Source organism: Theobroma cacao, chromosome 4 (genome assembly GCF_053813885.1).
Source record: "Theobroma cacao isolate CCN51 chromosome 4, ASM5381388v1, whole genome shotgun sequence".
Taxonomy (NCBI): Eukaryota; Viridiplantae; Streptophyta; class Magnoliopsida; order Malvales; family Malvaceae; genus Theobroma; species Theobroma cacao.
In genome coordinates this window covers 2,913,251-2,927,896 of record NC_142642.1, presented here as the reverse complement: position 1 = coordinate 2,927,896, position 14,646 = coordinate 2,913,251, and the positions used below count along the sequence as shown (strand labels likewise).

The 14,646-nt window shown below is 37.5% G+C and overlaps 3 protein-coding genes across 5 annotated transcripts; 2 read left to right on the top strand and 1 right to left on the bottom strand.

Annotated features, from left to right (window-relative positions):
- The first annotated feature begins 2,982 nt into the window (after window positions 1-2,982).
- On the top strand, window positions 2,983-6,458 carry LOC18601091 (zinc finger protein CONSTANS-LIKE 14-like). The gene is made up of 4 exons (XM_007031912.3): window positions 2,983-3,953; window positions 4,795-5,004; window positions 5,742-6,004; window positions 6,114-6,458. The coding sequence occupies exons 1-4, from the start codon at window positions 3,162-3,164 to the stop codon at window positions 6,220-6,222; spliced, it is 1,374 nt and encodes a 457-aa protein (XP_007031974.2). The 5' UTR covers window positions 2,983-3,161; the 3' UTR covers window positions 6,223-6,458.
- Window positions 6,459-8,328: 1,870 nt separating this feature from the next.
- Window positions 8,329-11,414, top strand: LOC18601090 (Endosomal targeting BRO1-like domain-containing protein). 3 transcript variants are annotated; one of them, XM_088805957.1, is made up of 12 exons: window positions 8,329-8,481; window positions 8,772-9,005; window positions 9,141-9,215; window positions 9,296-9,354; window positions 9,430-9,565; window positions 9,671-9,770; window positions 9,859-9,925; window positions 10,039-10,137; window positions 10,309-10,398; window positions 10,506-10,660; window positions 10,760-10,861; window positions 10,960-11,414. In XM_088805957.1, the coding sequence occupies exons 2-12, from the start codon at window positions 8,807-8,809 to the stop codon at window positions 11,126-11,128; spliced, it is 1,251 nt and encodes a 416-aa protein (XP_088662083.1). In that variant the 5' UTR covers window positions 8,329-8,481; window positions 8,772-8,806; the 3' UTR covers window positions 11,129-11,414. The 3 variants fall into 3 exon arrangements, with proteins under 3 accessions (XP_088662083.1, XP_088662084.1, XP_088662082.1); XM_088805958.1 differs by having other exon boundaries at window positions 8,335-8,481; window positions 8,688-9,005; window positions 9,674-9,770; XM_088805956.1 differs by having other exon boundaries at window positions 8,335-8,481; window positions 8,688-9,005.
- Window positions 11,415-11,439: 25 nt separating this feature from the next.
- Window positions 11,440-13,382, bottom strand: LOC18601089 (CASP-like protein 1F2). The gene is made up of 3 exons (XM_007031910.3): window positions 12,641-13,382; window positions 12,391-12,514; window positions 11,440-12,138 (listed from the first exon to the last, which is right to left on the bottom strand). The coding sequence occupies exons 1-3, from the start codon at window positions 12,871-12,873 to the stop codon at window positions 11,914-11,916; spliced, it is 582 nt and encodes a 193-aa protein (XP_007031972.2). The 5' UTR covers window positions 12,874-13,382; the 3' UTR covers window positions 11,440-11,913.
- Between the last annotated feature and the right edge of the window lie 1,264 nt (window positions 13,383-14,646).

Here is a 14,646-nt window from a genome sequence, read left to right as displayed (position 1 = left end):
AGTACTAGCAAACAAAGCTCTTATCAGTATCCATGAACTACTTTGGGGTTAATTTATGCAAAGTTCAAAGATCATCAATAAGTATAATTTTTGGCAAATTAGAAATTGAGAAACATCATCAAGCTTCACAAACTCAACAAATTAATTAGCAAAAGGTGAAATTTATACACAGGCTGGTAGCTAATTATCCTCTGGAAAGCAGTATTGGGTTTGAACCTGGAACATTTTGTGGTACCTTTGAAAACAACTTGTTTCCACATGCAAATGCAAGATCACCTTTATGCATACAAGTAAGATGAGAGGATAAGATTATATATATAAATCAAAAAAGAAATTGAAAATCTTCTTTCTCCAAGCAAATGTCATTTTCCAAATTAGTAGTTCCCCATGTGCAAGTAAAAAAGATTGGTTTTTGGGCATTGGACAAAAATTAGATACTGACATGAGCCATATCCTGAAGGAGTGGCTCATCCCCTGCTACTGTTTACATGGTTTCTTGTATCGGTAAGAAAATTTCTGGAAAACGTTTTTTCCATCCGAAGAGAACAAGAACAAAGCAATAAACTGAATTCATCATGCATGCTTCTATTTTTCTGAAATGAAGTGAATTGCAGCACATTGTTCTTCGACAGGAAGCTAAAAAAATGATGGTTTCAGTTGTTACCAAGGAAGAAGAGAAGGTCTAGCATGATAGAGAAGAGCCTGTCAGGTTAGCCAAGGATAATTGCCTGAAACTAGACAGGGGCTTCCAAGGAAGAACTTTTAACCTAAGAGAAACCTGCTGTGAGGTACAGGCAAGTCATCCTTGGCTATCAAACAAGACTCTTTATCTTCATGGAAGACCTCTCTTCCTCATACGCATGCATGCTCCATCATGATCCCGAACTTTTCCTTGATTTCTTTCGCTCATATCCAAATGCTTACTCTTTAACAAGGGAAGAAGATAAGCCCTGGCATGAAAGAAAAGAGCCAGTCAAGTTAGCCAAGGTGAATGCCTGGCAACCCAACAAGATTTGAAACCTCTTGGAAGGAGCAGGCAACTCATCCTTGGCTACCAAACAGAACTCTTATCTTCATGTTAGACCTTTCTTCCTCTCTAGTATTTTTCAAGCTCAAATGCGGATACCAACACAACATTTTTGAAGTCTGTATTTATAGCAAATAAAACTAAAGAATAGAGATCAGATTCGAAACGCCACGCATGATTTTTGATCCCGCGGCCTCTTATCAATTTGCCTCATCTACAGATTTTTCCTTTTAATGTGCTGTTTCTTGCTGCCTCGCTGCCCATAATGGAATATATTCTCTTCAAATGTAGGGACCTCATGTTTTCAGAGATAGACTCTCCACAAAGATTAAGGAAAGGCCTTGAAGTTTCTGACCAGAAACTAGTCACCAGGCACTTTGGCCAGGCAAGGCAACTTGCAGCTAATCTTAGCCCTTTGAAAAGATGAAAGGCTAGGGTAGTTGTAGCATAATCTAGATATGCATACCAATGCCCCCTCCATGTGCATCTTTTGGGCTTAGGTTTGGCTCAAACCTCCTTTTTATGCAATTTTTTTCCTAGACTTTAACCTCAACGCTGTCTCTGTTTAGTTTTTATCAGGTGAAGATATTATGAACTCAAACCATGTGAGTTCTTGGCCAATGTCAATCAAAATGGTGTGACCATTACCTAAACTCCAAAAAAAAGTCATGCAAATCAAAAGTTCATTCAGTTTACGTCTCTCAATCTTGGTCAAAAACCATTTAATTGACAACCAAAATCATATGACTCTTAAACCATGGTTTTCAACCTTTCAGGACATTCGTATGAAAAGAAACTGATAACTGGGACATGGCCAAAGTGCATGTATTTAACTTTAAACAGCTTAATAAAGAAAAACAAATTGAGCTTAAATTTTTCTTTGAGCAACTCTGTTAAACCAAGCCTGTGACCACTTCTTTTCTAGTGAATTCTCTGTACTTCTCAATTCTTTAAATTTATAGATGATTTTGACTTGGCTCCAAAGGAAGCAGGCACAAAATCTAGTAAAGGAACATTGGTCAATACATTTGGGGAATGCTGATGGAAACGCCAATGGACAAATCAATACCTTCATTTCATGGGGCACATGATTCCATTGACAACACACGTCCAATTTGAGATGCCCCAGCTTACCAAAAAATGTAAAAAAAGAAGTCAATGCCATTGCCACTAGCAAAGGCTTTTGTTCTAATTGACTTCCTTTGTGTATGCATATGCATTCCTCTACACCTATAGGCCATGAAGTATTTATTCGTCCTTCGTTAAGCATCTCTAGCTGTCCATATCAATTATTGCCAGGTGATACTACTGCTCTAAGTTCATTAACCTTGAGCTAACGACCTCCTCTCCTCCCTTATGGCCTTGTTTGTTTCATTCATTACCCTTCCCTTACGACCTGAAACCACACTTTCATCTCAAAATCTAGTCAAATCCTATGATAGAATGTGCTTTTGACATTTGCTCGTGTATCGGATTGGATTCTGGTGATGCCAAGCCAATGTCAAACTCACCCCAATTAACTCAGAGGCCTTGGAATGTTCTACTTTCCAATCCCACGGTATGTGAAGCCACAAGCCACCTTAGAAACAAGAAAACCATGCAACCGAAGCCTTCGACATTACCAACTTTGGGTCTCGAGAAGCCTGCTGAGGGGTTGGATTCCAAGCCTTCACCTTAGTTAAGGTTACCCACTTTAGGGCTCCACAAGCCTGCAAAGAGGTTCTGATCCAAAACTCAATCAGAGTCAAAGCCCTTGTGCCATTAAAGAAAGCAAGCTTGGGCGGCGCATGAGCTTTCTGGCCAGCTAAGCAGAAAAAGTGATGATATTTCTCCCAGGTGGACCCCCACTTGTCAACCAATCCTTCCTGTTATCCTGGCAAGTCTGCCATACCTATCATGTGTTTCATATATATCAACTCCATGTAATATTTGTACCTTGAAATTGTATATGAATAGTATTTCTTTGGACTCTTTCTTCAGACATTGGGAGATACGCTGTACTCAGCTCCACACGCTCTTACTTTCCCTTAAATTATCTCAAACTTCTCATCTTTTCTTTAATTTTTCAATTACAAGATCGCAACTTTTTAAAGGCATGGTATTAGATTTACCAAATACTTTATGTTAATTATTGATGATGGAGAAGGTTTCCAAATCAAAGCCGAGAAGATCCGTGCTGGTTCTATGTGACTTTTGCAACTCAAAGCCAGCAGTTTTGTACTGCATAGCTGACTCTGCAAAGCTCTGCTTGTTCTGTGACCAACGAGTCCACTCTGCCAATGCTCTGTCTTTCAAGCATCCTCGTTCACAGATCTGTGACGGTTGCAAAACCAAACCAGCTTCTTTTCTTTGCTCAAATGATAATCTTATATTCTGCCAAGACTGTGATTGGAATTCACATAACAGCAACTGTTCTGTTTCAGCTCTGCACGAGCGTTCTCCTATTGAAAGGTTCTCAGGTTGTCCTTCAGTGACTGAACTAGCTTCTCTTCTGGGATTTGATTTAAAACCAAAAGATTTGATGAATTTGGATCCAGGGTTTTCTTTATACGAGCAAGAACTTATGAATCTGGAAGATTTTATGGTCCCAAATGAGAATTCCTCTGTTTCCTCTGCTTTGCTAAGCTCTGTTAAGCTTAACCATGAGGTGTATAGACAACTGGTTGAGATGGGGAAGAGAGATTTGGTGAGAGTAAGTGGTGATGGAGCTGAATTGGGGCCAGGGACGCCGCCTGGTAGAAGTTCTGAGAAGGGGAATTTAGGGAGTTTTGAAGTGGAAAATGGGGATGATGAAGAACTGCTGCACCAGCGAACCTCGTTTAGCTCTTTGCTAATGTTGGAAAACAATGTGGCCTTGAGAAAAACTGAATATGTCGCTGAAGGAGAGCTTATCTGGGACTATAACTCTTCTTATCAGGCTTCCAAGGTATGTATCAAACACAATATTTTTCACTAATTTAACTTACTCTTTTTAGTAGTCAAGTTGGGGGATGTGGGGTTTGAACATTGAACCTGGACATCCTTAAAGAGTAAAGGTGCTTTCTGTATATGATATTTTATGTAAGTTGTTAGAAGAATAAATCCCGAATATTCTACTACAACATTCCTATTATGCTTGGATTTTTGTTCCTTAGTATTTTTTTAACTTAAGTCATGTCAACTGTCATGATTCTCTTTCTGTCATTTACTTACTGTTGGTTGTGTAATTGTGTTTGTGGCCTTTCTCTGGTGTATTTCATCTGTTTTTTCTTTAACTGAATTTTGTAGGTATCTAAGTTATATTTGGGAGGTCATGCTTGATCTTATAGGCTAAACAATCTTATTTAAATACCAATGGTCCTTGTACTATATATTTTTAAGTCTGCAAAGTGGACTTTTCCAGCCCTGATTGGACCCTTTGTGATCATGGTGCATCAATGCCTTTACGGATGCAATTTCATTGCTCAACAGCAAAGGGCTTCACATTGCGAATTTATAAATGCTTTTATGATCTTACCACTTTCCATGGCCAATATTAAACCTGTACCCTAATCTTGTATCGCGCTGCATCTTCATGCACAATGTAGTTGTAAACTTTCATTTGCAGCTTCATACCAGAAACAGAGACTAGACTTGTGTTAAACCATGTTTGATGTGCGTGATTATGAAGATCATTATTTGTTGTTTCTTGTGAGGTGTTTTGAGTTATTCTTGGGTTGCATTTCTCAGAACTCAAACGAAATTCTTTATGACAAACTCATGCTTAATCTTCACATGTGCCTTTTCAGATATGGGATTTTCAATCAGGAAGGTCAAGAGACTATGAAGAATCCTGTCCAGAAGATGCAGGGTGCATGAATAGCATAAGCAGTCGCGGTTTTGTGATTAAGAACTATGATGAGTTTGCTAAGGAAGGTTCCCTATCAGAAACTAAAGTCTTTCAAGACATGGACCAGATGAGCCTCTCCATGAAATGTGAGGATACCTTGTCCAGAAGTGTAAGTTCATATTCATTTCCTTGATAAATTTCTTATGGAAGTTTGAAATCCTTTAACTTGTAGCTGGTCTTCCATTCACGCTAGTTGTCTTGAAAGTTTTTGGAGGTACACTTTCAAAGAATAGAAATAAAAGGAAGCTTTTTCTTCCTGCTCTTTCAGAAGGAAGGGTTTTGAAGTTTATTCTCCTTGTGGGGTTATATCACAGTTGTAAATAAACTGTTTTCTGACTTAGTTGGAAGTGTTGATAGGATTTTCTTGTATCTCTGACAAAATACTTGAGTGATGTGATTCCTGGAAGAAAACTTCCTCATTTCTTACTTACTACTGCTCTTTCATAAGAAGGAAAAGATAATTTCTTACTTCTACCTCTTTGGTTCTTTGTTATTAGAAAGAAAATAGCTGAAAATTCATGGAGAAAAGAAATTATTCGAGATTTGATAGTTTCAACTTGTCAGAATACTGGTTTTTTGTGTTGTATCTTTGGTCAAAATTGTGTTTACTTTTGATATGAGGCTTCACTGCTGAAATCAATAGACAAAACCAAAAGAATTCTATCAAAGCAAGGAATTTGGTTGAAGGAGGATGAAATTCTCTGATGTTTTCAGTTCCAGCAGTCTTTTCACTTATTGGCTATTGGTTTTAGGTTGGATGTTCGTCCTAAAAATTTAACACTTTTTATATTTTTTTATTGATTAAAACTTTGAAAACTGTTAAGAACCTTGATTGCGAAAATGCAGAGCCGCTGCAATCAACCATTCTCAAGCTACACAGCAACAACTGAAGCAAGTAACCATGTGCCAGTAGTTGGATCATCATCAGATTCCAAGGTGGTTGAACCCTTAAAATGCGATAGTACCAGATATGTCCAGGTCATGGAACATCTGGTTCTGGCCGGTGGTGAGTCTATGAATGAGGCAAAAGCTAAGATTGACATGGAACTGCTGGCGCAAAGCAGAGGCAATGCCATGTTGCGGTACCAGGAGAAGAAGAAACATAGGAGGTTTAAGATCTTTTAGTCTTGTTTTTTCTGTTTTCCCATGACTAACCCTTTTTTTTCTTTTAAAAAAATCTTTATTCTTTTTCAATTTGTTGTCCTGATACATGGACAGATATGACAAGCACATACGCTATGAGTCAAGGAAGGCCAGGGCTGATACTAGAAAGAGATTCAAAGGTCGCTTTGTGAAGGCAAGTGAAGCTCCAGATGTTAAGGTGTAAGGGCTGTTTTTTCCTTTTTGGATAACATGTATTCCTTCTGTAGCCCCTGTCTGTAAATATTTCTTCCCTTAGTTTGTCTACAGGATTATTGTAGCTGTAACCCCCTATGTCATAGAGGAAAAATATCGTTGCCACAACTTTTGCATTTCGGTAGCTGTAAGTTAAGATATATGTGTGCAATTACACAGTTTTTGACTGTATGCTCCTATATTGGATGGATAGTTATTAGTTATAAATGCTCAGGAGTAAGCACTATTGAACGGGTAATAAATGAAACCATACATCTATTAAATTGTTGGTATTTTGAATACAAATATAAGAAGAGTCTCTTCACCTATTCTCACTTGGTCTTAGATTGAATGTTTGTCTTAAAAAAATTCAATTGATTTTAGGTTGGATGTTAGTTCTAAAAATTCAAAGAGAGCTACTTGCCTAGACTTTCTATGGTTAGTATTTTGGCAAGCTGAAATTTTATAATCACTATAAATATAGCTTCTGCAGAACAAATATGCACTTACAGACTTGAAACACTACTTTAACCATTTTGGTTCAGCAACCAATGAAATCTTTCCATGATTCGAGTTTTTCAAGTGCAATAATGGTGCTGATGGAATTGAGTTACTTGCACATTTCTACAATCTTGTAAAGAGTTGAAGAGCTCATTTAGGAACCAGTGAATCTAATGTGCTAATTCCCAACCGGTTGCTCTTGGAAATCGATTTTAAGCAAAAACAAAAACCCAAGGAAAAACTTTCCAAGCCCTCAAAATCCCAGGTTAGTGGTTGACTAAAATATAAGAAACATCAATGGTTGCATTGTGTTGATACAATTGTCTTGTTTTGCCAAGTTGGATAACACTGGATTTCTCATCCACGAACCAGCCTGTATCCTGTCCAGGGTAACATGGTGCATCTGGGGAAGCTTGTAATTTTGATATTTCTGGTAACAAACTGCATCCAGGATGGTGGCAGAACTATGATGAATCCTGGTGCAGTTGACAGCTGATCCATCGACAGCATCTGAGCTTCTATTTTTTTTTTTTTTTTTGTATATATCCAGTTGACTGTGAACCTCATCATAACCATTTTTTTTTCAGGAGTAAACGCAAATCATACAAATGTACCCCTGCAGCATTGGCTTTCACCTTTTCTGGTATTGCAGGGGTACATTTGTCAATCTTGTGGTAGAATCAACACCAGATCAATCCAAGTTTAATGTAAACCCTCTCTACGCAATTATAATTCTATATGTCAATCTCACTAATCTTATCTTAAATAATTCTACAAAGGGCTTTGTCAACAAGTAACTTTCACCCGTATCAAAGTTATTTTCTGGTTTAATTGCTCGCAGCCCACATCCCTATGTCATATGGGAGTGATTTGAATGTAGCCCATTTCGAGCACTGCAGAGTAGATTTGAAGAATTAAATCAAAAAGGGTGATTTCGCAAATCAAGGGTTGAAATTTCTTAGGAAAAATCGTAGTTAAGGAAAGGGCAAACCAAACATGTAACACCAGTTGTCATTTGGTCCAGCTATCAAGCTTGGTCCCCACGTGCACAGTTTCAAGCAACCATAATTTAAACTCGTCTACACCAACTACCAAAGTGCTTCAAGATAAGTCCAGACTTGACCTTCAATGGAAACCCATCACAATCTTTGTATTGCGGGATATATTCTTACAGAAAGGAGAAATTTTATATTATAATTTAGAAAAAATCAAGTTGACAGAATTTAATAAATTGTAGTCATATTCTAATCTATTAGTATCATAATTTCATTGATTTAGTTTATAAACTGTACGATTACGATAATTATCTTAAAATGGATATGGTAACGCAGTATAAAACTATCTCAAACTTAATTACAGTTAATGCTGCTATGTGCAAATGATTAGATTGAAGAGTTACTCTCTGTAATTGTCTCATGTTACACTTCAAAATGAAGGGTACTACAGATGTAGGATTCAGATTGGATAGTTGTAATGTGATTTTGGAATTTTTCTTATCTGTTTGGAATAACCAGTTGCGTCAAAGAAATGAATAAATATTTTTTATATGGGAAGTTTCAATCTGCTCCTTTAACAATGCTAATGAAGACTTCTACGTCTCAGCCATGTGAGATATGCCTCGGTCCATGAGCTTTCTATTCCCAGATTCTTTTCCCTCTTTTTCTCTCTCTTGATATGGAGATATTATCAGGCATCCCATTGCATTGCATCCCCGAAGCTTCATTTCTCTTCCAGTCTCTCTCTGTATACAGTGAGTAACTTCAAGATCTCTGCTATACATAATACATCAGTGTTTTCTTTTTATTGCTGTGATTGATTTCTCTTCCCTTTCTTACATAACTCTGGATGTTGTTTTTGTAAGTTTGCTTTAAAAAGAAACTGAAAACAGCTGATATATATACATGCTTTAACATATATGTCTGCTCAAGGTTCTAGTTTCTCTTCTTATTTATTCAGGTCCATATGTTCCTGAATTACCATGGTTTCACTGCTGGAACACTCATGGAGCTGAAGTATAGATACTTTCAATGGTTTTTGTAGGATGTTATTGTTGAAAAGAATCCCCAGGGAAAAAGATGGGGTGCACTTATTCTGTGTACGGACTTGGGAGGAAAAAGAAGCTGAGTATCCCGGAAGTGGTGGTATATGTTCCTTCTATGAGAATTCCAGCACAATGTGATCTCCAAAGAGCGCTCAAGGGTCTAATTCCTCGTGATCTTATCGACAGATTATCTTGTCTAAGGAATCGGATTGCGTTAATTGCAGAGGATACTGGTCTGGCCTTATGACCCTGTTGTTTTTTCATGGTTTTTTTTTTTTTTTTTTGTTTTCCTTTTCATCTTTCACTCCCTATGGCAGTGAGAAAATGTTGGAAAATTTTATAGCTAAGTGGAATTTTGGATGTTGCAGGTGGATCTGCTATTACTGAATTGCGGCAGGCACTGGAGGAGTACTTGTCAATTCTAATTGGACTTACTAAGAAAGGTTTCAGGAATCTGCTGCTCTCTTCCTCTCCCCTTTGTGCCACATGTTTGTATGATGGAAATAACACGTTTGTATTGCAGAACATGGTCTTGAGGACTTGGTGGAATTCAAGTGGAAAAATTTAGAAGACGGACGACAAGTAAGAGCATCAGGAATCTAATATTTGTTTCTTTCCATATCTTCGGTGAACTGAAATTGAGTCTGAAATATGCAGGAGACTTGTGTAGCAAATGCCTGGTTTGAATTGTTATCTGTTGTTCACATGATGGCTATGCTCACATTATCTGAGGCTGATACGCTTATGATCCCCAAGGATTATTCTGGTTCTGGCTTTAGGGTCGTATCTACAGGTTTGTTTTTCTTACTGATACGGCTTTTCCAATTTGGCAATTTCAAACTGTAACTGCTTCCACTCTAGTCTAATCAGCTAAAAAATCATCTGTAACAATCACCAGCAGATTGCAAGAGGGATGCTGTTGATTTATTACTTAAGTCAGCAGGGTACTTGGAATTTGGTGTCCGGAATGTACTCAGTCGCATACCAGCAGAAATCAAGTACGTACAGAAATTTGCAAATCTTCCAAAATACCCTTTACATACTTCTGAGTACAAGCTTCTGATTTAATGTCATCGACATTCCCAGGAAAAGTTTGTCAAAGGATTTGCAGGATGGTGTACTAGAGGCTATTGCTATCCAAGCATTGGCCCAGGTATTCATTTACTGACAGACCCATTGGTGCTTTAAATACAAATAGATGAAATCTATCAAGCCAGGCTATCATGCATTGATTTCTTGATATTAATGAAATGGATTTGGATTCAGGGAACTGAAATACAGCTTGGTTTAGCAGTTGAAAGTCAAAAGGCCACGCTATCAGTGAAGAGGAGGTTGGCCTGTGAACAGCTCATTTATTACAGTCAGGTTTTTTTTTTTTTTCCCCATTTGAGAACCTTTGAGATCGTCGTACTTCTATGAATATTGCTTGTATGAATTGAGATTTCAGCTTTTCATAGATAGAATTCACCAGTTAAGCTGATGGAATTAACAGATTATCATACTTTGAACTCGATTGCCTGTTCTTTTTCGTTTCAGGCTTATCAATGCTTGTCTGGATGTGACTTAGGTCATGGATATGGAAAGAAACACACGTGGTTCATCAAGTGGAAATTCCTTGAATCAAAGGTATTGAGCACAATCGATTGCAAACTCGAAAATTCTGAAACATTCTCATCCCAATGTTCACTCAATTTTGCATATGAATCTAATTTTTTATGTAATCGTGTCTTCAGGCTGCTGCTTACTACTACCATGGTCTGGTCCTGGACAAGAGTAATGAACCAACCTGCCATATTAGTGCTGTATGCTGTTTTCTAGCTGCACAAGAACTACTTGTAGAGAGCAAGAAAGCCTGCATAAGCTTTTGCCTTTCAGCTCCAGTAACCAGGTTGGTTTTGATCTTAGGATACGAAAATCGTCAACTGTTATGGTATTGTCTCTGGTCAATCTTTTCAAATCTAATTCTTTTTCTTTTTTGGTGGAAAAGGGCTCCTCCACTTTGGGGAGTTATGAAGCATTTACACCAGAAAATACCTGAAGTCGCATCAAGGAAATCTCAGATGTATGGCTACCTCTTAGAACAAGAGAAGTATGCGTTTTCTGACTAGTTCATTTCTGCAACTTTGAGTTCAATTTATTTCCTCAACTAATGATCAGGGATTTATTTTGTAACTGGTGGTGAAGCAGGGCTCTCCAATCATTACCTGACCTACCAGATTTCCAACTATCACTGAGACCTGATGACTATGAATTACCTGGAATTGATCCAGCGTGGGATTGTGAAAAGTGGGAAAACCAGAGCCAGTCCCTGAAAGAGCATCTCAAAGACTGCGAGGATGAGATGGAAAAAGAATGAAAAGAATCTTACAGCCTTTCTCATCATATCTTCCTGCAAAACTAGTTAACATTCTTATACAAATCTTATCTAATATAGTAAGACAGATAGTCACAAGCAACGATTGTTAAAGTGTTGCTTTCCTATTGATCATTAGCATTGGTTTCACGATCCCATTGATGTTAAGACTTGATGGTGAACTCTGTAAACCAGGTGGTTAAGATCAAAAAGAATTAGCATGTTTTTGTACTTTAAAATTGGTTTCCAAACAAACAATTGAATACTACTCAGACACTTTTATGAGGAACTCGGATAATGATGGCTCACAGAAATAGAAATCATTGAACTGAATAGTTTAGATAAGCAGGCTTTTGATCTCTTCCAAACAGTTTACAGCTATAGTAATAGAAAAGAACAGCTTGAGGTTCTGCCAGAGGAGGTTTTGAAGCCAGGAGTGAGAACAAAAGTTCCCAATTACCTAGGATAACTAGCAGCCTAAAGCAGTTCATTTAGGCTTTAAAGCAATTTCAGAAGCTTCCCTGCTGCATTCCATTGCTAAAATTGTCTCAACATGCAATTTTCAGTAATTCTAATCTGAGTAAATAAAACATGTAAAGTACCAGAGTCAATTACAAAATATATTATGGTTCCTACCAGCACTGCAATTTCTAAAGAAACAGCATCCAACCCCTAAAAGAGAAAGTAAATTTCAAGACCTGAGCTGAAGAAGCTGCTTTGTTTGATGATTATTAACTGTCCTTGTCTCTGATCTTCAAGGGCTCAGTTGCCTTTCAGTTTCTCGGTACTCATTCATTGGCTTGATACATGACTTTGTTGCTTGACATAACAGCAAGAGCAAAGTAGGAAAAGAAAGCCAAGTAAGAGAACACCAAGGTTATCATCATTTGATTGCAAAACTTCCCCACACGATCACAAATAGCCATCCAACCCATTTTTTCTTCTCCATATCTACTGACATAACCCACTGCCGTGGCCGCTGCGCATCCAGATACGGCCAACACCATAATCACCTGCAATACACCAAAATTTGTTAAGAATAATAATAGTACTAGTAAAATTCGACTGACCATTTCCATTTACAATTTTCCATCAAACCATTCATTCTTTTCTTGGTTCAGACATGATCACAAACTCGAAATTGGGGAGTTTTCCTGAATTAATTCTGACGTAGGTGAGAATTAGTCGTGGTTTCTGACAGTCTTGAAGAGGAAACGTATTTTTGTTTTTTGTCCATTTCAATAAGAAACCAACAATTTGCTTACCATGTCATGCATCAACAGATAGAAACAGCTCTTGAGATATGATCCTGAACGGCTCAAACGGCAAACCAAGATCAATGAAAGTGCAGAGAAGGCGCAAACTACAGCGTCTGTCACAAGTAAAAACCTGTAACAAAACCACAAGAAAATGGGTTTCTCTAATTTATTAGCCATCCAAACAAACAAATGAAAAAAAGAAAAAAAGAAAAGAAAGAGTCTCAGAACAGTGTCGACTGTTAAAATCAGTGTTTACCTCATAGCAGATGAGTAGCTGTACTGAGCTCTAATAGAGAAACCAAGTAGAATGATGGATTGGGAGCTTGTGACCATAACACAGATTGCAGCCACTGTGAAAGCAGCAGCAAAAACCCTGAGCATGATTTGAGCCATAAAGAAACTTGTTTTTGAGGTGTTTGACCCTGGAATGCCCAAAGATTTGGCTTGGAGCATGAATGAAGCTTTATCTCTGGCAACCTCAAGTGCCATTTAGAGACCCTTCCTTTGCCAAGAATGTGCAGAAAACAAGCCGACGGAAGAAGGAAAACCAAGGGCAGAAAAAAAAGGACAGGCAGGAGGCAGAGAAAGAAGAGATACGCTACTTAATAAACTAAGAAGAAGAGTTTGAACGAAGATAATGATTTTTGGCAGATGCCAAAACAGATCCTACCTAGTTGGATTGAAAGTTTTTGAGCTGGCTTTGTCCAGATGCAAGCCAGTTTAACAAGTACTCATTGCAACTTGTGAGTTATGAAGCTAAAGAGATACATAGGAGTCTTCGCCTTTTTAAGTAATGGGAACCAAACCAAAGACTTAGATTTAAACACTTGTAGAAGAACAGTAAATCTAGCCCCATTCTACCAACGGATTGCCTTGTAGGAGTAATATCATGTGTTCAATTCTTCTGTTGTTCCAATAGGGTATTTTGCTTGTAGAGGGAAATTTTGTTTTTGGGGGGATGATTTCTTGTACACAAAAGTTATTAATGAAAGGGACTTGGACCAACAACCTGCAGATATGCAATAAAATTGGGGAGTTATTTGCAGAAGGGAAGGAAAATATTATTATTACATCTGACAACAAAGGCATTTTGAGCTGGAAATTCAGAAACTGACTTGTCAATCCTGAACTGGTTGCTGCCTGCTTACCTCAAGGAAAGTAGGAAACAATCTTAATTGCTGGTTTTTGTCACCGAAATTTAATTTTAATAAATGCCCCTTCAGTTTAGGTTGTTTATTTGTTCTTTTGTTTTTTTATTTATTTATTTACAGCAGATGGCATGTCTCACTCTTGATAATGAAAGCTGATCTGAAAAGCAGCACCAGATAAGGTAGAAAAACCTTTTGGTAGTAGAATTTTTGGCAGCAAGAAAATCAACTTGTTACCATATGGTTGTTCATGTATAAGGAGAATAATTCATTTTTCAAAGGGCTTAGTTCTAAACCTTAAAGGCAATGGCCTCAGCTCTGTACCCAAAAGCATCATGTGGATGTATAGTGCCAGGTTTTCAAGACTGTTTAAAAGTTGTCCAAGCAAAACAAGATCATGTATGGCACCCACCATTCTCTCCTGCCAATTGCCATGCCTTTTAACGTTGGTTGGAAAAATGAATGCAAAGCCATCAAACTTTTTCTTTGTAATTCGAGGGACACGAATTAAGATAAACCCTGCTTATGATATTTTTCATCAGTCCATTTAATAAATCAAACATTTATTAATATATTTAAATATATTTAAAATTTAAAAATTTTATACTTATCTATTCCGTAAATCAAACGGTATCATTAATACATCCCAAACATTCTTCAATTGAAAGAGCACTGAAAATAGGCAATGATCCCTCCAATGCATTTATGGCTAAGCTAGGGTGGCAGATTGCATTACACACTGGCATTTCAACTACCTTCACTACAATAAATACTAAATACTGTACACTGGTAGTATATTTACAAATACAGTCTGCCCTTTGGTCAATTCTACCTTCTGTTTTTCATCTTTCTTTCTTACCTCTTTGGTCAATATAATCTACTTGCCTTCCAATAATATCTTCAAAGTCGTACAAACCAGATCTAGGACATCGATTACTTTCCACCACCTTTTGAGGTTTGTACCCAACACCCTTTAATTCAATCAAAGCATGCAATAACATAAAAGGAAAGGCAGAAGATAAGGTAGTAACCCATCATTTCGTTATGCCTTCAAAAGAAGATTGAGTATACAATTAAGCCTTAACCAAAAGGATTCTGAAATTCATAAAATAAA